This window comes from Macaca nemestrina, chromosome 5 (assembly GCF_043159975.1).
Source record: "Macaca nemestrina isolate mMacNem1 chromosome 5, mMacNem.hap1, whole genome shotgun sequence".
NCBI classification, from domain to species: Eukaryota; Metazoa; Chordata; class Mammalia; order Primates; family Cercopithecidae; genus Macaca; species Macaca nemestrina.
In genome coordinates, this window is record NC_092129.1 from 145,250,887 (window position 1) to 145,275,075 (window position 24,189).

Here is a 24,189-nt window from a genome sequence, read left to right on the forward strand (position 1 = left end):
AACTGGGGAAGAAAAGGGCAGGTCCACTCCCCGACTGTCCATTGTGCCTCCCTGTACCGACTTTTCCTTCCTCCACCCACCTAGGCTGAGACCTCAAGCTAGAGGTTGCCCCTCATAAACATGTCCGCACCAAGCCGGCCGCGCCCCTCAACAAGATGGCGACGCCAGCAGCCCCACCTCCCGCTGCCTTGGTGGCCAATGAGGGAGAAGCATGAAGACTTGAGCATGCGCATAGCGACTTGGTGGGCGCGTCCAGTGATGACTTGGGGATCCGGGCAACTAACATGACTAAAAAGAAGCGGGAGAATCTGGGCGTCGCTCTAGAGGTGAGGGGAAAAGTGGGGGTTGGGCCACCTCGTTAGTTGCCTTCTCCTGGCCGCGGGATAAGGGCTGGGCTGGGCTGGGCTGTAGGTGGGAGGAGGAGGCAAGCGGAGGAAGAGAGGGCGACGAGGCTTGGGGAGAGGGACGGGAGGGGTGAGAAGGCCCACGGGGTTCCCGGAGGCAAGTTAGCAGGAGAGGGTGCCCGATGGGCGAACCAGACTAGAGGGCATCTCCAGAGAGGAAGAGACATGGAAGTGAAGGGGAGCCCCAAAGACGGCCTGGCATAGAAGTGAGGGAACTGAAAGCGAGGGACACAAAACAAAAGGGATGGGTACAAAGGTGAGGGAGACCCCAGAGAAATAGGGACCTGTAGATGAGGGGAACTCCCAAAGGACTAGGACGCAAAGATGAGGGAGCCCATTCTGGTGTATATTACTAATGGTTTAAATATCCTCTAAAAGGGGAAATTTTTCCTCCAGAGTGTGGAAGCTTGTATCTTCAGAATTACTTTGGGAATATGTAAAGATAATTCGGTCTCATGCGTCCGTATGAAGAGACCACCAAACAGGCTTTGTGTGAGCAACATGGCTGTTTATTTCACCTGGGTGCAGGCGGGCTGAGTCCGAAAAAAGTCAGCAAAGTGTGGAGGATTATCATTAGTTCCTATAGGTTCTGGGATAGGCGGTGGAGTTAAGAGCAATGTTTTGGGGGCAGGGGGTGGATCTCACAAAGTACATTCTCGAAGGTGGGGAGAATTACAAAGAACCTTCTTAAGGGTGGGGAAGATTACAAAGTACATTGATCAGTTAGGTTGGGGCAGAAATAAATCACAATGGTGGAAAGTTATCAGTTAAGGCTATTTTCACTTCTTCTGTGGATCTTCAGTTGTTTCAGGCCATCTGGATTTATACATGCCTGTCATAGGGGATATGATGGCTTAGCTTGGGCTCAGAGGCCTGTCTGACAAATTCTGGAATTGGTGATGTGACGGAATGGCTTAAAAATAATTTGCTGCATATTGAAGGGAAAGAAAACATGCATATTGAGCAACCACCGTGTGCTACTTTCATTGCATTATCAGTTAATCCTCACTGCAGGCCTGTGAGGTTTGTACAGATGAGGAAATTGAGGTTTCAGGTGGAACCCAGGCTGAGATGGTAGAAGTGCTGGAGCCTGGGAATCAGCACAGGTGGTCTTCCTGGAAATTCATCTTGCTTCCCGTTTCCCTTCCCTTAGGGCATCCTCCTGGAGGTTGCAGGAGAGGTACTGGGTCATAGTCTTCTTCAGGCTTACTAGTGAGTTCAGTGATTCTCAAACTTTAGCATGCATAGAGTCACAGAGCTTGTTAAAAATGGAGAGCTGAACTCTTCCCACACCCCGAGTAATTCAGTAGGACTTTGATGTGCATTCTTAATAAGGAATCTGCTTTTTTTTTTTTTTTTTTAAAGACAGAGTCTCGCTCTGTTGCCCAGGCTGGAGTGCAGTGGCATGATCTTGGCTCACTGTAACCTCTGCCTTCTGGGTTCAAGCGATTCTTGTGCCTCAGCCTCCTAAGTAGCTGGGATTACAGGCACGTGCCACCATGCCTGGCTAATTTTTGTATTTTTGTAGAGACGGGGTTTCACCATGTTGGCCAGGCTGGTCTTGAACACCTGACCTCAAGTGATCTGCCCGCCTTAGCCTCCCAAAGTGCTGGGATTATAGGCATGAGCCGCCATACCCGGCCAGAATCAGCATTTTTTTTTTTTTTTTTACAAGCCACGCACACCCCGTGGTGATGCAGGTAGTTTTAGTAGCACCCCTTGAGAAATATTGGCCTATACTTGGTAGGAAAAAGGTTGATGGAAGTGTGAAGAGGATGGTTTATGAATGGTGAAATGAGATGGCACTGCGTGGCGGGAAGAACATAGACTTTATAACCGGTATTAGGGTACGACAAGCTGCAGTAACAGAGAAACTCCAAAACTCAGTGGTTTCAAGAACAAGAAAGTGAGTTTTTTTCTAACAGGCTAGAGCAAGGGGCAGCAGATGTCTGCACAGGGTCAGTAACGATTTTAGAAGAGACGTGGTCTCTTCTAAAGAGCCAAATGGTCTCAGTTGCAACTACAGTTGATCCTCATTATTCACGGATTCCACATTTGTGAATTTCCCTAATAGCTAAAATGCATTTGTAACCCCAAAATCAGTACTCTCAGTGCTTTTGTGGCAAATGCAGAGCAGTGGGAAAAAATTTGAGTTGCTCGAGGTCCATGTTCTCAGCTAAAGTCAAACAGGTGATGCCCTGCCTTGTTTCAGCTGCCCTGCTGTAAACAAGGGTCCTTATTGTGTTCTATTTAGTGCCCTGTTTTTTGTTTTTTGTTTTTTTTCATTCTCGTGTTTTTTATTGGTGATTTTGCTGTGTTTTGCTTTTGAGACGGAATCTCGCTCTCGCCCAGGCTAGAGTGTAGTGGTGCACTCTTGGCTCACTGCAACCTCCACCTCCTGTTCAGGTGTTCCCCCCTTCCCCTGCTGCAGCCTCCCTAGTAGCTGGGATTAGCCCACCACCAAATCCGGTTAATTTTTGTAGTTTTGGTAAAGACGAGGTCTTGCCACGTCGGCCATGCTGGTCTCGAACTCCTGACCTTAGGTGATGCGCCCACCTCAGCCTCCCAAAGTGCTGGGATTACAGGTGTGAGCCACTGCCCGATTTCGTGGTTTAAAGTGCCCTGCCCACCCCCCGACCCCCGACCCCCGACCCCCCGCCCCAAGCATAGGGCTGAAGTGCTGTCTGGTGGTGTTCCTAAGTCCAAGAAGGCTGTGATGTGTGGCAGAAGAAAACAGGTTTCTTGGCCGGGCGCGGTGGCTCAAGCCTGTAATCCCAGCACTTTGGGAGGCCGAGATGGGCGGATCATAAGGTCAGGAGATCGAGACCAACCTGGCTAACATGGTGAAACCCCGTCTCTACTAAAAAAATACAAAAAAAAACTAGCCAGGCGAGGTGGCGGGCGCCTGTAGTCCCAGCTACTCGGGAGGCTGAGGCAGGAAAATGGCGTGAACCCGGGAGGCGGAGCTTGCAGTGAGCCGAGATCCGGCCACTACACTCCAGCCTGGGCAACCGAGCCAGACTCCGTATCAAAAAAAATAATAATAAAATAAGAAAGAAAACAGGTTTCTTAGATCAACTGTTCAGGCATGATATAACTCATGTTGGTTGTGAGTCCAGTGTTAATGAATCAACTATATATTGAATAAGATCACTTTAAACAGAATCACACATAAAACAAGATGGCAAAAATGTGTCCGTAGGCTTGCAGGAACCCAGCCTGGTTCGGTATTTGCTAATTCAATATTGGAGGCAACTTTATAGGACATAGCTACCAGGAATAACAAGAACCAACTGTATTCAGGCTAAGGAGTATGTAAATGAAGCAATATGTAAATGAGTGGGTGTGTCAGTGTTCCACTAAAGCTTTATCTGCAAGAACAGGCATTAGACCATTTGGCCACAGGGCTTAGTTGCCAACTCCTGGTCTAGAGTACCGGTCTGTGGTGGTTCTGCCAGATTCCCTTCCTCTGTGGCTCCACCATCTCTCAGGATCTTGCCACCTTATCAGTAGAACCAGGGCGTACCCCACTGATGTGTCCACTGGCAGAGAAAGAGGAGAATGGAGGAAGCACACCCACCGTCATGGGCCCAAACTGCCCACTTTCCATTGGAAAGAACTAAGACCCCACCTGAGTGCATGGGGACCAGGGAAACGCGTTCACCAGTCAGGAGGCCACAGAGCCAGCTACTGTTTGCTTACTATGGAAGAAGAGACCAGTGTGTTTTCACAGACAGCCTGTAATCTCACTGCAGATGGCACCTCACCTCACAGTGTGGTTGTGAAGATTAAATGAGACATTGTGTTAAGTGCCCAGCACGTGCCTGGCACGGGATTGGTAATCAATACACGGTAGCTCCAGCCTTTGTATTTCTTTTGCATCCTTCCACCATGGCTAAGTCGAACTCATTCTTGGGGATTTGTTCCCTTGTCTATAACATGAAGGACTTGAATTTCACCAGGGGTTACAAACTCCTTGACTATGGACCAAATACAGATCACAGATGTCTTCTGTTTGGCTGACACAGATTTTTAAGTTTTTATTTTTATTTATTTTTTTGAGACAGGGTCTCGCTCTGTCACCCAGGCTGGAGTGCAGTGGCGTGATCTCAGCTCACTGCAGCCTCCGCCTCCCGGGTTCAAGCAATTCTCGTGCCTTAGCCTCCCGAGAAGCTGAGACTACAGGCGTGCATCACCACGCCCAGCTAAGTTTTGTATTTTTAGTAGAGATGGAGTTTCACCGTATTGGCCAGGCTGGTCTCGAATTCATGACCTCAAGTGATCCGCCTGCCTTAGCCTCCCAAAGTGCTGGGATTACAGGCGTAAGCCACCACACCCAGCTGGATTTTTAAGTTTTTAAACTTGGTGGAGCATGTATTCTCCAAGTGCCTTATACTGGGGCAGATTCCATTGTTTTACCCTCTCCATACCACTGTAGATATTTACATTTGCTATCTTGGTCCCTAAGTTTACTTTTTGCTTGGATATTAGAAGATTTGACATCTGTAACCGTGTGCCTTGGCAAAAGCCTGACATCTGGCTGGCTGTCTCCCCACCTTGCTTCTCAGTTGCCCCCAGCGGGTCTAAGTATTGAATGTGCACTGATGCTCAGTAGCAGTAGATATTGTCCTCTTATTAAAAGTCTTGTGCTCAGAGCCAATGAAGTGGTGATTTAATAAAAAATGTTTGTTAATCTGACGAGTGCAATAAAACCCCCACAAGTGAGTGATCTCAGCACCTGCAAACAGTCTCCACTTGTAATGAAGCAATTACCAAGCAGGCAGCACTCACCCGTGGGGCTGGCTCAGGCCAGCTGTATTAGCAGTCACCTCTTAGGATGACCAGGGCACCCTGTAGCCTCCCCCTCAGAGTGGTTCCTTTTATCCAATTCATTTGCCACCATATGAGATCTCAGAGTTGGAAAAAACTGTGTTTTAGCTTCTGATAATTTATTCTTAATAAGAAAAAATTAGAGTTCAAATGAGAAATCACCCACCCAGTACTGATTTTAATGTTGTGTGGGAGGAAGGAAATGTTGAATTCCAGTCTAAACTGATAGGAGAATTTTGACTGATGTGAAACCTGTTTGTGTTTTCAGGTCTCTGATAGTAATGAGCTGTTCCTTGGTCATAGCACTTTTCTTTTGTAGCTGGGCTGTTCAAACTGGTGTCTTTAGATGTTTGGTCTTGAGTTAACAGATGTGTGGTGTCTTAGCCAATATCTTAAAGCAGATAACTTGGTTGGATCTGACCCCTAGTACAGAAAGTCTATCAATTTGGAAAGCTTTTGGCTACAAGTTAAAGAAAACTGACCTCAATGATTTAAGCAAATGGGAGTAGACTTTTCCCCCTACAGAAATTTGTAGGGGCCAGGCACATCGGCTCACGCCTGTAATCCCAGCACTTTGGGAGGCCGAGGTGGGTGGATCATTTGAGGTCAGGAGTCTGAGACCAACCTGACCAAAATGGTGAAACACCATCTCTACTAAAAATACAAAAATTAGCTGGGAGTGGTGGTACACACCTGTAATCCCAGCTATTCAGGAGGCTGAGGCAGGAGAATTGCTTGAACCCAGGAGGTGGAGCTTGCAGTGAGCTGAGATCGTGCCACTGCACTCCAGCCTGGGCGACAGAGACCCCATCTCAAAAAAAAAAAAAAAAAGAAATTTGTAGAAAGGTGGCTACTGGCATTGGTTCCAAAGCTCACCTATGTCAGGGCTGATATTTCTGCATTATCTTAGCTATTTCCTCGTGGTCACAAGATAGCAGCCACAGCTCCAGTCATGATATTCAACTTTAAGTCAGGAAGGAGGAGGAAGGAACAACACTGTCCCTTTTATCAACAAAGCATAAGCTTCCCCAGGAATCTCCTAGCTGACTTCTGGAACGTCTCATTGACCAGAACTGCGTCATAAGTAAGCCTAGCTGCAGTGAGGGTGGGAGAGCATCTGCTGAGGTTTTCCACCTTCTGGAGTAGAGGTGGGCAAAGGAGCTGGGGTGGGGAGTTGGTGTTGTGTTGGCCAGTTGACAGTATCTGCTGTAAGGAATAAAAGCTAATGCGAGTCATTGAAAATTCACTGGAATCCTTACCAGAAAAAGAGGGCAGGATCGGCCCGGCGCAGTGGCTCACGCCTGTAATCCCAGCACTTTGGGAGGCCGAGGCGGGCAGATCACCTAAGGTCGGGAGTTTGAGACCAACCTGACCAACATAGAGAAACCCTGTCTCTACTAAAAATACAAAATTAGCCGGGCATGGGGGCACATGCCTGTAATCCCGGCTACTCGGGAGGCTGGGGCAGGCGAATCGCTTGAACCTGGGAGATGGAGGTTGCAGTGAGCCGAGATCACGCCATTGCACTCTAGCCTGGGCAACAAGAGAGAAACTCCGTCTCAAAAAAAAAAAAAAAAAAAAATAGGGCAGGATCACTGACCATGTGGGAGAAGTGGTAGGCTGAGGGGAGAGAATGGCCTAGGCCAGGAAGAGCACCGGAAGGCTTGACACTTGTGGTTATTTATATGGTGCCAGCCACTGCAGTAGCCTCGGTGGGGCAGGGCGGGCAGAAGCACCAAGTGTGGAGCACTGCTCTGGAGCAGGCTGTATACAGGGCTCAGGGGAACCTCCCAGTTTCCTGAGACAAGGGCTAGGAGCAGGTGAGTGGACTGTCAATAAATATTTGCTGAAGTGGCTCGAGTGGCAGGAGGAAGCATTGAACCTTCCACCCTGACGTCTGGGCCCAGCCGAGTGACTGGGTGATCAGAGGTGAGGAGGCCACAGTAGAGCAGGTGGTTAGACGCCACCTTGCTGGGAGCCCAGAGCCCCAAGCCAGGGGCTGGGAGAAAGGCTCGCAGCACGCAGAGGACTGTTCAGGGGCCGCTGACCATTAAATGAGCCTCACCTGCTGCCAGGCGGGAGCGACAGGTCGCCATTGGGCAGGTGATTTCTCGCGGCAGCCTGCGTCTGGCTCTGCGCCACTTGACGGGGGTCAGGAGACTAAAACCTCATTACCTAGCGCGGCTGGATGGCGGCGTGTGTGGAGTGGCTGTCTGCCAGCATCTTAATTAATGAATTCATAAGGCTCGGGGTGGATGCCAGTTCTTGAAAAGTGCTTTGAGCCTTTCAGCGATGAAGAAGCTTTTGCTAATTTATCAAAAAATAGATATCGGGGGGAAAGAAGAGAAAACAAACTCCACACCACCCTCCAGCCCAGGGACAGCAGGGGTCTTCGGGCGCGGACTGACTCGGGCGTTACTTGTAGGGCTGGCTCGGCCTCCGTCTCCGCACGGGAAGGCGTCGGGACTCGCGTGGGCTGCAGCGGCTCCCTCGCCTTTCCGACCTGGCATGGGGGTGCGTGTCCAGGCAAGTGACAAGCCCCTAGGCTCTCCCTGCTCTTCCTGAAAATTGTTCATTGATTAAAAACTGGGAAGGTCAGCCGTCTTCAGCTGCACACTCTGCGAGAGAAATCCTCACAGGGCCTGTTGATGTGGGGAGCCATGGGCGGAGGTTTGCTTTCTGCCCCCACAGAGCTCTGTGAGCTGCCTCCACAGAAAAACATCCCTTAAACGATGTGGAGATAATAGGCCCTTTGGGGTTTGAGGCTGGTCACCTGGAAAATTGAGGCCCAAGACCCCCCTGTGACTTGCTGTGGAGCCTGAAGGCCCCAGATGGAAAGCCCCTGCACTCTTGCCAGAGACCATCTGGGCAGGCACTTGGCTGCTTTACCCATTATAATAAATGTCCTGGGGTCTCCTGACGTGTGAAAATGAGTGGATTTTCAAAAATCCAGTTCCCAGGCTGCTGGGGCTGGAGATGAAACAGCTGACACCACTCTTCTGGCTGTGAATTAGCAAGTGAAAGGGAAGGCTTCAGTACTGCTGGGGAGAGAAGGGTTTCTCAGGCCGGAGTAGCCCACCTTTTTCCTTCTCCAAACTGGATCTGTTTTGAGTGAATCTTGGAGGGTGCTCTGACAGTCTAGGTGATCTGCGGCAGGATGCCTGGGATGTTTGTGAAGCTTACTGAGTTGGCTCAGTGTAAGGGCAGACGCTGGGCTCCTGTCTCCTCTGTCTCAGCAAACACATTTCAATCAGGGCTTTCCCTCACAGTGAGTATCTGTTATGTAGACAGAAACTGAGCACAGCCTCGTACAAGATTATTCCGAGTAGAGAATCTGCTGAAGCCAGATCAGTGAGCTTAGATGGGCTTCAGCTGGGATGTGGAATGACTGTTCTGCAGAACCCTTCTTTGTCATGAATGGTTTCATGAGGGATTTTGGAGAAAGAGCTTGAAGTGGTGGAAAGAGCATAAGCTCTGAAGCAGAAAAACCCAGATTCAGGCTTCAATTCTGCCCCTTCCCAGTTACACGACCTTGGGCAAGGTGCTGAAGACCTCTGCACGGGAGCTTGCACCTCTGTAAGATGCAGATGGGCCCTTGCACAGTGGTTGCAGACACAGGAAGCTGCCCACAATCTGCCCAGCTCCGGAGGGGTAAGGTGTGGAGGTTGTGTCCAGGAGCTAGGGGTCCCTCAGAGCTGGTGAGCGCTGCCTTCTCCATGTGGCATGGTGGTTAAGGGCACAGACCTGGCTGCCCAGCTCCCAGACTTAATGCCTGTGTGACCCTGGACAGTTACCCATGTCTGAGTTCCCTCCATCTGTCAAATGTGGATGCTAATACCGCCCACCTCACAGGGTTCTTGCAAGCATTACGTGAGTTAATCAGTGTAAAGTGTGTAGGTCAGTGCCTGGCACACAGCACAGACTACAGAAGTGTTGCTGCTGCTGTCACTGTTGTGGTTCCATTTTGTCTGGACTTTTGGTTTCCAGAGGCTGCTTACACTCATGCTGTCACGCAGACACTGGAGACTCCGTGACTTGAGCTTGGCTCAGCTACCCTGGCACCACGCTCTTTGTTGGAAGGTCTCAGTGCCCAGTAAGGACCTGGCCAGCCAGGTGCAAGGTATGCCCCATGCCACTGCCTGACCCTATGGCAAACCTGTCACTCGCTGGCCAGAAGCTCATAAGAGTAAGGCCGGAGAGACAGCAAACAACTTCCTAAACCAGAAAGCAGAGTGGCCTGTGTGGCCCAGCGCCAGGCCCTGGGGGTGCCTTCTGCCCTTTCCCAGAAAAAGGTCTGGCCCTAGACAGTGGCTCATTAGGGAGTGGGCAGAGAGCCACCTCCCCGGCCGTCTAGATGCTCTGTGGGAGCACCATTCAGTAGGAGAATGGAGTGAACGGTAGCCTGTGGCTCCAACTGTCTCATGCTTGTTGGCAGAAGAAAAGCTGCATATGAGGCCCCCAACAGCAGCCAGCCCTGGAGCTGGCACCCCTTAGCTGACCTGGCCAGATGCTGGGCGGTTACCTGTGCATGAGCTGGCAGGAAGTTCCCTGCCCCCAGTGAGGCCTCTGTGGGGCTCTGATTCTGAGAGGGCCTACACTCCTGAAAAGATGCCTCACGGGGATTTCAGACGAATTTTACAGTTTCTCTTAACACAGTAGTTTTACGGCATATAGGACCCCAGGGAGACTTCCTTAAAGCTCCCAGAATAAGGTGATATTCCCCAAGTCAGGCAGCAGAGGGGAGTTTGCTTTTCTGCCTGGGGGCTGCTGAACTCCAGACCCGGGTGCTTGCAGGAAGAGTCCCTCCCCCTGCTGCTGGGCATGAAGAAGCCATTTCTGCTCTTGGCACTTCCCAGCAGGACTGACGGCCCTACTTGGCTAGGGCCTTGTCCCCAGCACCCCTCAGGCCTACAACATAGCCTCTGCGGCCTTGACTGCCGGGCTGACTTTAGATCTTCTCATTCTTCTGCACAGAGCACCCCCTCTGTGGAGGGCCTTTGGTCTCATGGGTCTCCTCGCTGAGCTCACTCCTCCACCCAGCAGGCCTCAATTCCCTGCCCCAGGCTCTGATACTGAGAAGCAGCAGTTCTCATACTGACTTAGGCAGCATCACTACGGGGCTTTTCTGTTTAAAGAAGAGACTTGCTGGGTCCCAGTCCCCAAGGCTTCCCCTGGGGTGTTTCCCACCTTTCTACCTGAGGGAGGCTCCTTCTCCATTCCCTGCCTCATATGCCTCTTTTTCCTTCCTCCTCCCCTCTTCCTTCGTGCTTTGTGTCTCCCCTGCCTAGGCAGACCGCCCCCCCCCCCCCCCCCAGCCATCACCCCAGGCAGTTTTTAGCCACTGCTGGTCTCTGGGTGAAGAACAGACTTTCTCCCAGGACACCCTTCACATTCGTCAACCTGTTCCTTGGCCCCCTGGACCACTTGCACAGGGCTTCACACAGGTCTTCACACAGCGCCTCCAAGGGCTCAGACTGGGCCAGATGCCAGGAAGCACAGTGTGCTGGCTTACAGTGGGTTCATACCACCGCCTCTCTTACCTCCTGGGGTCCCCTGAGCCCCGGCAGATCGCAGCCCTGCGCCCCCTGCTGACTCATCTCAGTGACTGGGACACAGTGCTCTTTTCCCCTGTGTAAAAATTGACCTTGGTTTTCTGAGTATAAATATAATGCATGGGTGCTTCTTAATGTTATTGTACAGCAGGGGGCACCTGCTCTCTGCCCCCACACTGTGCCTGAGTGCCGTCTAGGTCTCTGTCTTGGCTGTCTCCACTTTGCTGGTCACAGTCACAGCCAGAAATGCTGCCCCCTGATAGCTCCAAGCAAGTCCTGGCACCTGAGCCAGCCATGCCTCTTCCTGCCAGGTGGCCCTACTATGCAGCCTGTCGGGCAGGAGTCCTGGGATCCCCCATGGCCTTCAGAATATAACTTTCCCTTCCTATTGAGCTTGGTTGGATCCCTTCCATGGGGCCTCTTCAGGCTGCCTAGAACCATGGTATGAGTAAGCCCTGGCTCTGGCTGCTAGGCCTCACCTGCTGTTCCACATTTTCTCAGATGCCCACTGATGCCCAGACTGCCCCGAGGCTGTTCCACCTTGGACATGGCTCCAGGCCTCTCACGCTAGGATTCTACCAGGCGCCATGTCTGCAACCTGGCCCTGGCTCCAGAGGCCCACCCTAGCTTTTTCTCCGGGCAGGATCGCAAGGTTCCCACCATGCCATGTTTAGAGCAAGTGAAGCGAGGTGGCTTGTGGCCTGTTGCTGTTCTGACATCTACCCTGGGGGCCCTCCCTGCTGAACCCTTTCATGGACTGGGAATGGCCACATCCAAGCTAGAGGGGCCCTCCTCCCTGCGCTGCCAGTCAGCAGCCCATGGAGATTCCTCTCCACCTCATACCCCTGCTGCTGTTTTTGTTTTGTTTTGTTTTGTTTTGAGACAGAGTCTTGCTCTGTCACCCAGGCTGGAGTGCAGTGGTGTGATCTTAGCTCACTGCAAGCCTCCACCTCCTGGGTTCAAGCAATTCTTCTGCCTCAGCCTCCTGAGTTGCTGGGACTACAGGCATGCACCACCACGCCTGGCTAATTTTTGTATTTTTAGTAGAGACAGAGTTTCACCATGCTGGCCAGGATGGTCTCGATCTGACCTCATGATCCGCCCACCTTGGCTTCCCAAAGTGCTGGGATTACAGGCATGAGCCACTGTGCCCAGCCACACCTCTGCTTCTATCACCTTCTCTTACTCTTGCCATGGACTAATTAGGTTTTCTTTTTTTCTCCAAAGATCCAGTGCAAACCACTCTCTGGTAATAAAGATGGCAAACACTTACTGAACTCTGACCGTGTAAAGCATGTTCTGGGCATCTTACCTGTATGGCTCCATGTCATCCTCACATAACTCTTTGAAATACGAAACATGGTTATCTTTGTTTTACACATGAGTCAACTGAGCACGGAATTAAGGGACTCGCCCGTTCGTACCGCAAGTGTGACAGAGCCAAGGGCACTGATCATAGCCCATGCTCCTTACCACTCGCTCACCCGGAACCACCATTCCAGGCTTCTGGGCACTTGAACTCCCAACTGCTTGCCCAGTTCTGGCACTTCTAGAATCTTCTCAACATTTGTCTCCTTATCTGGTCCTAATCCCCACGTCTTCTCTCCTGGTCCTGGCTGTCTTGTCCTCTGTTGCCTTCAGCCTGGTGGTGGCAGGGAGAGAGCTAACCAAAGACTGCATATTTGCCTCAGGTCGTCTGCAAAGTACATAATCCATGTGCATGCAGTTGAGAGTTGGCTGAAAATCCAAGTCAGGACTTCCTTTAAGACCCCCTTTCTGGGTCCTCTCCCACCTTTCAGGCCCATCCTGCTGTGTCAGCTCTGCTCTGTAGCCACCACTCCTGACCCCAGCCACAACTAAAAGAGGCATCTGGACTTACCTTCCCTCCCTGCCTCTGCAGCCAGGTCCCCCGGAGTCTCTCCACCCATGTTGACAGCTGGCTCCTGCTTCAGCAAATGCTGCAGGGTGTTTGATTGTCAGCTTCCCGAACCAGGCCCAGTGCTGGGGACCCAGCAGGGTCACCTTCTGAGGATGGGTTTGTGGCCTCTGAAGAGCCTCTTGACAGTTTTAGCCTCCCCTCACTCAGCCCACATCAAGCAGCTGGGTTATAAAGAAGGGGAACTTGCTATTTAGAAGGGAATCAGAGAGAGCTGTCAGCAGGACATAAATATTCATAGAGGGAGGTTAGAACTTGAGTCCCTAAAACCTTGATTTGTGTTCGACCGTTTAAGCCTCATTAAAAAGTGGCAAATGAAAGTGGAATATTCAGTGGAACTGCAGATAAATTGGGCTTGTTCAGATAAAGGCCCCCGACTGCCAGCTCTGCAGGCTCTGCCCAGAGCATGATAGCAGATTGGCTTGGCCACTTGTGGTTTGCCAACCTCAATTTTAAGATTTTGCTTAGCATGAGTTCCTGGCCTTGCTCTGGGGGCAATTACCACTTGTTTGGGCACTTGGTAGCCTTCCAGAGGTGATGAGGGATGGAAGTCCCCAACCCGCTCCCTCCCCAGAATGACATGCAAACCAAGGCCTGGCTCAAAGGCTGTAAGGAGAAATCTCACCTAGGACTAAGACTTGCACTGGGCAATCTGCAAAGCGCATAATTTATGTGCATGTCTAGTTGTTTCTCCTTCTCCTAGCTTTTTCTAGCTTCTGTGGACATGAGAAGGGAGGGTTTCAGACTCTTGCTACATGAGACCTAAACCGTCTGTCCTAGCCCCTCAGTTCCACCCAAGCTCAACTCCACTCATTGTGGCTAAAAATACAAAGACTGCAGCAGGCTAGGCCTTGTGGTGGGCACAAAGAGGAGACAGATGGTCACTGTTCCTTCTAGGACAGAAGCTTTAGACTCAGGCCTCTGCCAGGACCAGGCAGGTCACATATATAAGTGGAATGGGCCAATCTGTGGGCTAGACCTGACCTACAGGCTGCCAGTTGGCACCATCTAGAGACCCCTAGAGTTTGGGAAGATAGGGTTTGGACACAAACAGGAGGGCAACAAAGAATACACTCAGACTCATGAAGGAAGGACTGGTTAATTTGCCAGGAGGAGGAGGGTGGAATGCACCCCCAGCCCTGCCACGCCAAGGGCAGCAGGGAAGCCTGGTGGAGGAGGTAGGACATCAAGAATTAAGCTTTATTTGTGCTCGAGTGGAATCTGGTTCCCTGATTGTGGTTTCTACACCATAGGAAACTGAGTCTCAGGGTACTGTGGGGCTGGGCTGTGTGCTGGGGGTGCTGCTGTAAAGGGGAGGCCACATGGTGGCCTGAGGCACTGGCATGGGGCTGCAACTCTTCCCTGAGCCTGGCTTCCCAGTGTTCATTTCTCTGCTGCACAGGTTCCAGGTAGGCCTTTGGCTTCCCCAGGGACAGCCCCATCTCCTGGCTGTGTCTGTTTCCCAGGACTGCCCTCCTTTTGGGTGCCCATTGGCAGATAAATGACACAATTAACCAGGCAATTAACTCAAGGCTCTGCGGTTGCTCCCTCTCACAGGGCCCTGCTTATGGGGCTGGGGGTGGCGGTGGTGGGGCTGCAGGGCAGGGGTGGATGGTGTGTCATTGCCAGGCCTTCCTCAGGAAGAAGGAAAAGTGGCTGACATGGAAGTGGGCTGAGATGGGTGTTCTCCAGAGAGAGAGGCAGAAGGTCCAGAGACTTGGAATGTGACTCCCCTGACACCTAGCCCCAGAATGCCTGCCACCCTCTGACCAGCCATCCTGGGAGGCAGGGATCTTACCTGCAGTCATTTATTACTAACCCTGCAGGGGCTAACTCCAGAAGCGAATGGGGCAGAGAACTGGCTGAGACTGATAAGGAGAGGAGTGTCCCACCCTGACTCCTCAGAAAGTCATTCCATTTGGGGGACCCCCATTCTTCCATTCATGAAATAGAGGTCTTATTTGCCATGTCTCCTAGGGAAGTGACGAGAATGAGTGAAGTCAGAGATGGGAAATGGAGCATTATGGGGCTCCGAGGCACTATTCAGTCAGCTGCTGGGAGGGTCACAGAGCCCCCCGAACCCTTCTACCCACTGACACCCAGGCTTGCGCCAGCCAGAGAGATGGCCAGCTAAACACCTGGAGACTGAGTCAGACACAGGAAGATGGACTTTCAATGCCAAATGCATGGTGCCAGGACCCAGGTTTGGACAACCCAGTCCAGTATGTTATTAAACATTTCTCCACAACTCAAGTATTTCCCCAAGAACACTTCTCTGAAACTCTAATCAAACAAATGGAAAAAACAGATACCTTAACTATTTTGCTACCTTGATGGTAGGTAAAGTTGTTGCTTAGGAACCAAGTCAGAAAGGAAGAAAGGCGCCGGGCGCGGTGGCTCAAGCCTGTAATCCCAGCACTTTGGGAGGCCGAGACGGGCGGATCACGAGGTCAGGAGATCGAGACCATCCTGGCTAACACGGTGAAACCCCGTCTCTACTAAAAAATACAAAAAAAACTAGCCGGGCGAGGTGGCGGACGCCTGTAGTCCCAGCTACTCGGGAGGCTGAGGCAGGAGAATGGCGTAAACCCGGGAGGCGGAGCTTGCAGTGAGCTGAGATCCGGCCACTGCACTCCAGCCTGGGCGACAGAGCGAGACTCCGTCTCAAAAAAAAAAAAAAAAAAAAAAGGAAGGAAGAAAGGTGTTTTTGAGGATTTTTCTCAGTGATTTTTCTTGATTCTCACAGAAAAATGTTTATTTTTACAACTTGAACTACTAAGTTATTAAGATGAAATATGTCAATGAGAAAAACACCTTTGCGTTGCCCCTAGATGTCTAATCACCTGGCCCCACATGTGTGGAGTGTCTGGAAGCCAGAGTTTCTTCACAGCGTCTCCGCCACTCTAGGATACACCTGTGGGGAAGGTGCGTGCCGTGTTCAGGGTTCTGGTTGCTCCTGTTGTGGGCCCAACTGGGGCATCATGCTGGGGAGACAACAGATCAAGGGGCTGCTTCTCTCCGCCCCCAACCTGTGCTTGGCCCAGAGGGCTGGGCCAGCTGTGAGACCCTGGGCAACACCCACTGCTATTTCCAGCGTGGCTCAGGCCACTGTCCTATGCAGCTCAGAGCTGAACCACGTGGAGGCAGAGGACAACAAAACAAAGATACTCCAGGGAAGATAGGCCTGGGTGCCCTGCCCTGCCAAAACGAATGGAGGCAACACCTGTCCAAGAAGACTCCCGGAGGCCCTGCTTCCCGGTCCCAGTGTTTTGAGAGCTAGAAGCCTCAGCAGCCCACCTCTCTGTGGCCTTTGTTTCAGATCGATGGACTAGAGGAGAAGCTGTCCCAGTGTCGGAAAGACCTGGAGGCCGTGAACTCCAGGCTCCACAGCCAGGAGCTGAGCCCAGAGGCCAGGTAATGCTCCTGCCCAGCTACCCCACCCTTCCCCATCAGGCCCCCACCCCTTGTATCTATCCTGGGTCCCCCAAAGTAGACCTGAGGCAGAGGGTTTAGATCCCTGACATCTTAGCTTCAATGTACCCTCCTCCCCCGAACAAGACCCAAGCCCTGCCAACCTGGCATGCCAGCTGCCCCTCAAGTGGGGAAGAGGAAAAGGATTTGGGCCATGAAACTCCTTCCCCCTCACAGGAGGTCCCTGGAGAAGGAGAAAAACAGCCTAATGAGCAAAGCCTCCAACTACGGTAAGAAAGTTCCTTTCAGTTACCAGCCCCAGCCTCCAGTCCCCAGAGCCAGGAAGGGTCAGAAGCCCAAGGGGCCTGACAAGGCAGCAGGGAGCAAGGGGGTTCTTTGGGAGGGAGCCCGCCCCCAGAGGCTGCAGACACCCCTGCTAGGCCCAGCAGCCTGTGGGAGAGCGGGTTTGTTGCTTTGTTCTAAGGGAGGATGAGACGGCCTGTGGGTCTGTCTGCTCTTTGGGATGAAGGGATGTGGCCGTGGCCAGGTCTAGAAGACACTCATTCACCCAGACATCGGAAGTCTGCTCTCCCCCCAGCCCAGCCCAGCCCACCACACCCTCCCAGGAAAACCGTGCAGTGGAAGTGAGGGGTAAAGGAAGCCGAACTTCCCACTTGGGTACGGCAAGGGCTCCTGTGGGTGGAGCGATGCCGCCACCTTCTGGGCGCTGGGGGCAGAGGCAGGTAGAGGCCAGGCCCGGCGGGGCACTAGAGGGCGGCTGGCAGGCTGATGGGCTCCCTGCTGAAGGCTGGGGAGGACCACGGTCTACAGGTGCTCCTCAGACTTGTCTGTTCTGTTCTCCCCTGGGGGACCAGGCCTGGCCAAGAATCAGCCCCAGGAAGGCGCTAATGGCAGGGAGCCCCCCAGAAGCGCTAGTCTGAAGAATGCCGTAGGCACAGTACACACCGACTGGCCCTGCCTGGAGTTCAGCATGTCTGGGCCGGGGCAGCCTGGGCCCTGGACTCAGTCTGGCCTGCCCAGAATAGCTCTGCAGGTGTCTCCTTCCGCTGCCCAGCACAGACAGGGATGGGACATCCGTTTCCCTTCAAGTTTAGCAGTTTTCACACAAAACCACACCACCACTCAATTTAGCCCTCACAGAGTACCCTCTACTTGTGTGTCACCTGGAGGGGATACTTAGATACAAGTGTGGCCATAGAGCAGCAGGACTGATTTCCTCTAGAGTCAAGACCAGCTGCCTCACGGACACAAACTGCATCTTAGCATCCCTAGATTCTGCTGCACCAGGCACCCGGCAGAGGGCAGGGACTCAGGAAACACGCGGCCCACCTGGCACCTCCTCCACTGTCGGGCCCAAGGAGGCCCCAGGCGCCCTCAGTTTCTGAGGTGGAGGAGATACCTGGAAGGCTGAGCACCACACAGCCAACCCCATGACAGGCTAGCAGACTCACCTGGTGATGTCATACCACCTCCTAGCCGGGCTTTCAGGTGTGGCATTTTTGGTGACTCCTCACCTACCTCATCCTCGACCTCAACCACATTTAAGAAGCAATAGTTGAGCAGCACTGGGCATTGGGACTTTATTAGGCTGGGTCTGTAGCCAAAAGGGTGTCAGGATTTGGGCAGATTAAGAAGGGCAGGGTCATTTTTATGGGTAAGGAGGTGGCTGGGTGCGTCTCTGCCCTCAGCAGTGTGTACCCACTCATTGGAGAGGCAGAGCAGAACAACAGGTGGGCCTAAACTGCCTGTCCCATCCCTATCACCGTCTTTCCTCCCAGAGAAGGAACTGAAGTTTCTTCGGCAAGAGAACCGGAAGAACATGCTGCTCTCTGTGGCCATCTTCATCCTCCTGACCCTCGTCTATGCCTACTGGACTATGTGAGCCTGGCACTTCCCCACAACCAGCACAGGCTTCCACTTGGCCCCTTGATCAGGACCAAGCAGGCACTTCAAGCCTCAATAGGACCAAGGTGCTGGGGTGTTCCCCTCCCAACCTAGTGTTCAAGCATGGCTTCCTGGCGGCCCAGGCCTTGCCTCCCTGGCCTGCTGGGGGGTTCCAGGTCTCCAGAAGGACATGGTGCTGGCTCCTCCCTTAGCCCAAGGGAGAAGCAATAAAGAACACAAAGCTATTCCCATCTGCTGAGTACATGTCATGGTCTGACTAGCGGAGGGTGGGGGCCGGGGGCAGGAAGGGGCAGCAGCAGGGGCGGCACTCAGGAATCAAGGAAGAAGAGATGTTCAAGGGAAAGCTCTGGCTTACAATTCAGAATAGAGGAGAAGGCCCCTAGCTCGAGTGGGAAGTAAGGAGACAGTGGGAAGCACTTCCCAAGCCAAATAGTGGGAGTTACTTCCAGGGCTCGGGCACTGCTGGGGCTGAGCAGCAGACATTGTGCCACCTGTCCATCCCCCCACCACACACTGTCATGCCATCCAGTCAGTGCCATTGCTTGTAATTATGGCAGAAAAAGTGCAGTCTGTGCAGTGAAGGGCGGCTTGGGGACTTGAAGTGGTCATGTGGCAATCCTGGGGGAGTGCGGAGTTAATCCATCTTCAACAGGCAGGCAAGGCTGGAGAGGCTGCGAGCGGGCAGCAAGAGTCATGGTAATGACCAGACAGACTTACGGTGACAGTGGCTAGTAAATCAGGTAGGGTTTGTAGTGAGAAGGAGGGGTGGGGTTTATCAGAGGAGGAGCTGTGGCAGGAGCAGCAAACTCAGACATCCCCCTTACCCTTCCACCCCCCAACTCTAACTCCTAGCTTAGGAATAAGGAGGGAAGCAGGTAGGAGGCTGCAGCAAGGCAGAACAGAGGAAGGGCGTGGATGGCTGAGATGAAACCAATTAAGTAGGAAAAACAAGGGACGGAGTTGCCCAGGGAGCTAAGGTCATCCACGAAGGACTCTTGGGGCTAAAGTGAGGAAGTCCAGCAAAGTGAAGGAGGACTTTGGGAGGAATCAGCACCAGGGCGATGACTAACTGGTAGATAAATCAGCTGGGAACAGAGAGGGAGGTGCCTGCAGCATCTGCATCCCCCGCCCCCAGGCACAGCCCCCTGCAGGCAGAACCAGCTCTCCTTGGAGGGAAGGCAGGCTAGGGTCAGTGAAACCATCTCTCCCTCCCTCTTTCCCCCAAGTCTAGTGACACTAATTGGTCTGACACCTCTGTTATTTTAGTCACACAGACTGATCTTGGATTGTCACAGTGCCACCATGGAGTGAGATGTGTGATTTATGTAAGGGGGAAGGTGCCTCTCTGCCCTCCCGGGGCTGTGGGTTCATTCATCTGCAGTCCCTGCTTCTAACAGGAGCTGCATAATTTCCCCCAACTCTTCTTTGGGCCCCCTCTTGAGCAGCAAGCAGCAGCCCTGGGAGCCCTGCAGGGGCCCAAGAGCTTGGACAGGCTCCGATTAAACAAACCCTCTTCTCTCCTCTGCTTTGAGTAGCGCTGCCTCCCCTTCACTTCTGACCCAAGCTGTTTCATCCAAGCCAGTCTCAGACCACAAAGCACTGAGGACAAACAGCAGCAGCCCCAACACAGAGCCACACAGGCATTAAAAATATGTTTATCTTTAATGATCCAAGATTCTGCAAGACACACTGATATACCCAGAATTGGGTGGAAATACAGCATCTCAGCTGTGCTGCTGCCAGCCTGGGGGTGGGGAGCTGGATGCTGGCTGAAGGACCCCCATGGTGAAGTCGATTCCAACCTCATGGGAGCCTCAGTGCCCTATCTCCATGGAAACCAGCCTGGCACTGGGATGGGGCCCTAGGGAGCCTGCATGAACATCTCTGAGAGGTACTTCCCATTAAAAACAACCACAGGTGCCCTCCCCCACCCCAAGCTACGGCCCAGCTCCCCCTCCTCTCTGCGTTGTCGGACAAGATAAAGGAAATGGGAGTGACCACATAATGACAAACAAAAGCAGATTGTACCTCCTATTAGGGAAGAAAAAGGAAGGGAAAAGGTAGCAAGGGAGCTGCACTTCCAGCTCAGAATTCTGTCAAGACCCTAGAGCAGCTATGGCAGACAGTGGTGCATGACTGCCAGAGGGCAGCACTACCCAAACCCCTGGAGGTACCCTTGGTTACTGGTGGGGCCACTGCTGCTGTGGGGGAGAGAAAGACGGGTCTTCAAGGCTGCTTCCTGCCATCTAGCGCTGCCCAATGTTTGGACCAAGAGGGGATGGGACCTAGGATGGCTCTACAACTCCATACTCAGTACGAAAGAGAGGGCTCCCAGGATCTCAATGTGGTATCAGGGACGGATGGCCCACATTCCCTCCTTCCCACCCTGCTGGACTGTCAGACCTCTGAGCTAGGAAGAACTTCAGGGAAGGCCAGGATGAATGGGGGTAGGAGACAAGAAAATCGTCTCCAACTTGGCATCCAAACAGTAAGTTCAAAGAAACAAAACCGTGATTTTTTATAGCAGGTTCTCCTGGCCAGCTCACGACAGCAAGTCTCCACCCACTCACGGATGGCCCAATAAAAAGTTGGGCAAAGCAAGGGCATGGCTACCCTCAGGGCAGTGCGTGGAACTCAGAAAAGTGAGTCTACAGGATGCAGGAGAGAACAGCAGAGCCCACAGCTCTGCCACTCTGACATGTCCTCCATCGGCCCCACGTGCCCTAGGCACTGACCTCATACCTGCCTCAGGAGCAGCTTCCTTCAGGCTGAGTCCTGGCAGGGGAAAGTTCCCAGGCAGGTGTCCCAGAAGGAACGTGGGAGTGTTCTCTGCAGGGCCCTGCCTGAGCTCTTCAGGGGGATGGGGAGGAGGCCACCCACTCCTCATGCCAGGTACAGTGCTCCCCAGTCCCTTTTCAAGAGGGGGAAGAAGCCAGCACTATGGGCCCCAGGTGGCCCCGTCTCAGGAATGACAGGGCATTCTGCAGGGGTGGCGCATCCTGAGGCTCTTAGGCCCTGTGCATCTGGATGAAGGAGAGGACATCCTCCTTGGACAGCTTGTCCTGGTCCTGGGGCTTCTGGGAGTCATGCACACGAATGCCATCCCCCCACTCCCAGAAGAGCCGGCCATAGTAGCAGATGCTGGGAGGAGAGGGAGGGGAAAGAGGTTAGGGGACTGCACCCAGATGGCACAGAGTCAAGTGTTCTTAAGGGTGTCGGGCGCAGGGATCTGTCAATGACTTTAGTTGAGGGTCTTCCCCCTGGCAGGCAAAAGGTACCCAGTAGGCCCTAGCTCTGCCCTGCCTCCCAGAACCAACTTTTCCCAACAAACAGCTGTTGCTGCTAATTGCATCCAACTGGATTCCTACAATGACTGATATTCCTGGCTTATCTGTCTGTGCTTCTCTAACAGAACAGTATTAGTAGTGTGGTGACAGAAAATGTCAGTGGCTAATTACAGGCACATTAGGGCTGCTGGGGAAGCCTGTGACCAACAGTCTAATGGACACCGGGTCCTAAAGAGGGACAGCTGGGACCCTGAGTGCCAAGGGGCAAGGCTGTGGGCCCTCAGCATGTTCCCACCATCAGGCCAGTGTTGGAATGTCACCGAAACATGGCTGCTCTATGGGGTGGATACGCTGCCCAGATGGGCCTTCACAGCCAGGCCTGTAACCATCACAGCAGGTCCAGGCATCATGCTTTCCTTACCAGCTCTACCCAGGCCCAGCCACACCTGCAGGGGGCTGCCATCCCCACAAAGGTGTTCTCAGGCCTGTGCTCAGGGGAACCCCTACATGGGCAACAGTCTCAGGAACCAGGGTGTGCCCCAGGACAGCTGGCTGACATCCTGCAGGAGTACTTGAGGCTGCTAAGGAGGGCAGGCTTGGAGGAGAGCTACTTACTGAAATGGGGCAATGGAGTCTGCGGGGAGGTCAAAAGTAGAGTCCTTGGTTTTCTTGTTGTAGAAGAACTTCTTCTTGAAGCTTTTGCTGAATCCCATAGTCCAGGGCTCTGACGGGAGGAAGAGGGGATGAAGCCCAGAAGGGGACACAAAGCACTTGTGGAGGACAGGTGCGTGCCTTCCTCCACTCCTGGTGGTCTTATTCCTGCCTCCCCGCAAAAGCAAGCAGGGAACAGCCCGTGAGGCAGCAGCCTTCATCACCAGCCCAAAGGGGCTCCGGGAGAATGACTAAGCAATGACTTATCAACGACCCCACCCCAGTCTTGCCAACCTGCCATCAGGGTAACATCTCTAGGACTCTGACAGATATAGGACTCTGTTAGCCAGAGGGCTGTGAAGAAAGGGGGATGCAAAATGGAAGAAGCCAAGCTTGACTTTCTGATCTTCGCTGTCTACTGAGAAGGCCCTTTTCCTGCCGTGAGAACAACACGTGCTGTGTACAAGTTGAGCTCCTCTCCCTATTCCCTAACCAACTCCCAGGGCCCATGGAAGAACAGAAGAGGCTCAGGGAACACTGTCCCCTAACATACACCTCAGAGAAATGCCAGCCTAGCTGCTACCCACCTTAGCTGGGAGCCCTTCGCTCTGGCTCAGGTAGGGTCTGGGCCCATCACCTGGTGGGGAGAGGGGAGAGGGGAGGGGATGGCGGGAACAGTCCCTCCTCACCCACCATTCACTGTCCTGACGATGTAGAGGCCCATGGGTACAAAGTGCCGGTCATCACGCCCTGTGTAGCTGAGCTTTGGGGTGCCACTGGAGCCCTTGATGATCTTCATCTCCAACCTGACTTCCCCAAGAAGGTATGTACATGAGAGAGAGAAAAGGTCCTGGCTGATAAAATTAGTCTCTGACTAATAAAATCACCCCAACTGTAGTATCTGATCCTGGTTTGACTTAAGACGAAACTGAGGCACAGAGCCGAGTGAGTGGGTGGCCATGCTGAGTTTAGAATTCAGGTCCTGAATTCCTACTCAGGCAGTGGAGGCAGGGGAGTAACAAATGACCCTGCTGTGTCACTGCTGCTTGGAGGATTTCAGGGTAACACCAGTAAGGGTGAGATCTGATACCATGGGTGCCCATGGCAATACTGTGGCCACTAAAGCGTTAATGTAACCTCCACATAAGCACACCCAGGAGACTGAGATCTGTGAGCACCCGCACACCACTAAGAATATGAGGACGCATTTATGCCCTTTCTACCCCTCCAGGCTCAATTTCTCTCAGCACCGGGAGCTGGGATTTATGGTATTTCCAGCAGCTTGCTGCTCTGCCCCTCGCAGGGCCCATCGTAACTGTGACAGCATCAATGAGCCCGTATTTCTGCCTGACACAGCCCACCCGGCTCCCTCCTGATAGGATGCTGAAGCAGCTCTCAGCCGGGGGGCTCTTGACTGCAGCAGTGCTGCAGAGAGGCAGGTGAGGTGAGGGGACCGCTGGAGCCAGCTCACCACCCACCCCTGACCCATCTCTACGAAACGGAGGATGACTCCAGGACACGGCCGCACCCCCACCTCCTCTTGAATCTGAGCTTCACCGGTCAAGTCACTCACCTGACAAAAATCTTCTCCATCTCTTCCAGTCTGTACACCTCCTTCACCCTGCGGGTAGAGGGACAGAGACAAAGGCCTCCTGGGGGACATTCTCGTCCAGGAGGCAGCTGGGAGGCAGGAGACTGCACCTGACCTTGGCTTCTGCCCCAGGCCCTCCCTGAAACCACCCAGCCCACCGGCAGCAAGGACACCGAGCCTGCCCTGTGGCTGTTCTACACAGACAAGCCCTGGGTTTCAGAGCTGCCAAGCAGCTCCTCAGGCCTGTGTCAGGGCAACTCGGGAGTGAAACTACGGATACTGGAAGACAGGAGGGAGAAAGAGGAGGAAAAGTCTGGCAGACAAAGATGTCTCTGTCAGCATTCTCACCCCCAAGTCATCCTCACCATCACCAGAGGGCAGAAAACCAAGGAGCAGGCTCTTGCCCAGGTCTGTCCACATGGATTTTAGGCCTTCCGTAACAAGTTACTGCTGAACAGTCCTAATAGTCCTATTATCCACAGCGGGTGGGGAAACCCTAACAAGGATGCAGGGCTCCTGTTTGACGCCCACGCTCAGCTCTTGGGGGCCCTGAACATGTCTTTGGAACTGCTAGTGGGGAAGGTTCCCAGAAATCCAGCAA

General features: G+C 52.9%; 2 protein-coding genes across 3 annotated transcripts in view; one reads left to right on the forward strand and one right to left on the reverse strand.

Annotated features, from left to right (window-relative positions):
* Positions 1-200: 200 nt before the first annotated feature.
* On the forward strand, positions 201-18,289 carry LOC105474546 (coiled-coil domain containing 167). The gene is made up of 4 exons (XM_011729326.3): positions 201-326; positions 16,042-16,136; positions 16,371-16,423; positions 17,933-18,289. Exons 1-4 carry the CDS (start codon positions 285-287, stop codon positions 18,034-18,036), a joined length of 294 nt encoding a protein of 97 aa, XP_011727628.1. The 5' UTR covers positions 201-284; the 3' UTR covers positions 18,037-18,289.
* LOC105474547 (cap methyltransferase 1) overlaps positions 17,710-24,189 on the reverse strand; it is a 52,296-nt gene continuing 45,816 nt past the window's right edge. The window contains exons 21-24 of one of the 2 annotated variants that reach the window (XM_011729329.3): positions 23,571-23,618; positions 22,691-22,803; positions 21,962-22,070; positions 17,710-18,730 (exon numbers count right to left, since the gene is read on the reverse strand). In XM_011729329.3, coding sequence (XP_011727631.1) covers positions 18,694-18,730; positions 21,962-22,070; positions 22,691-22,803; positions 23,571-23,618 — 307 coding nt within the window. In that variant the 3' untranslated portion in view covers positions 17,710-18,693. Of the gene's footprint in view, positions 18,731-19,702; positions 21,201-21,961; positions 22,071-22,690; positions 22,804-23,570; positions 23,619-24,189 lie in introns of those variants that run through there. The other variant, XM_011729327.2, reaches the window with a different exon arrangement.

Bases quoted from the DNA above. Each gene is read 5' to 3' on its own strand.
- LOC105474546 (XM_011729326.3), top strand. From the start codon at position 285: ATGACTAAAAAGAAGCGGGAGAATCTGGGCGTCGCTCTAGAG. The intron at 327-16,041 runs GTGAGGGGAAAA...CCTTTGTTTCAG, and splicing joins ATCTGGGCGTCGCTCTAGAG to ATCGATGGACTAGAGGAGAA. The intron at 16,424-17,932 runs GTAAGAAAGTTC...CTTTCCTCCCAG, and splicing joins GAGCAAAGCCTCCAACTACG to AGAAGGAACTGAAGTTTCTT.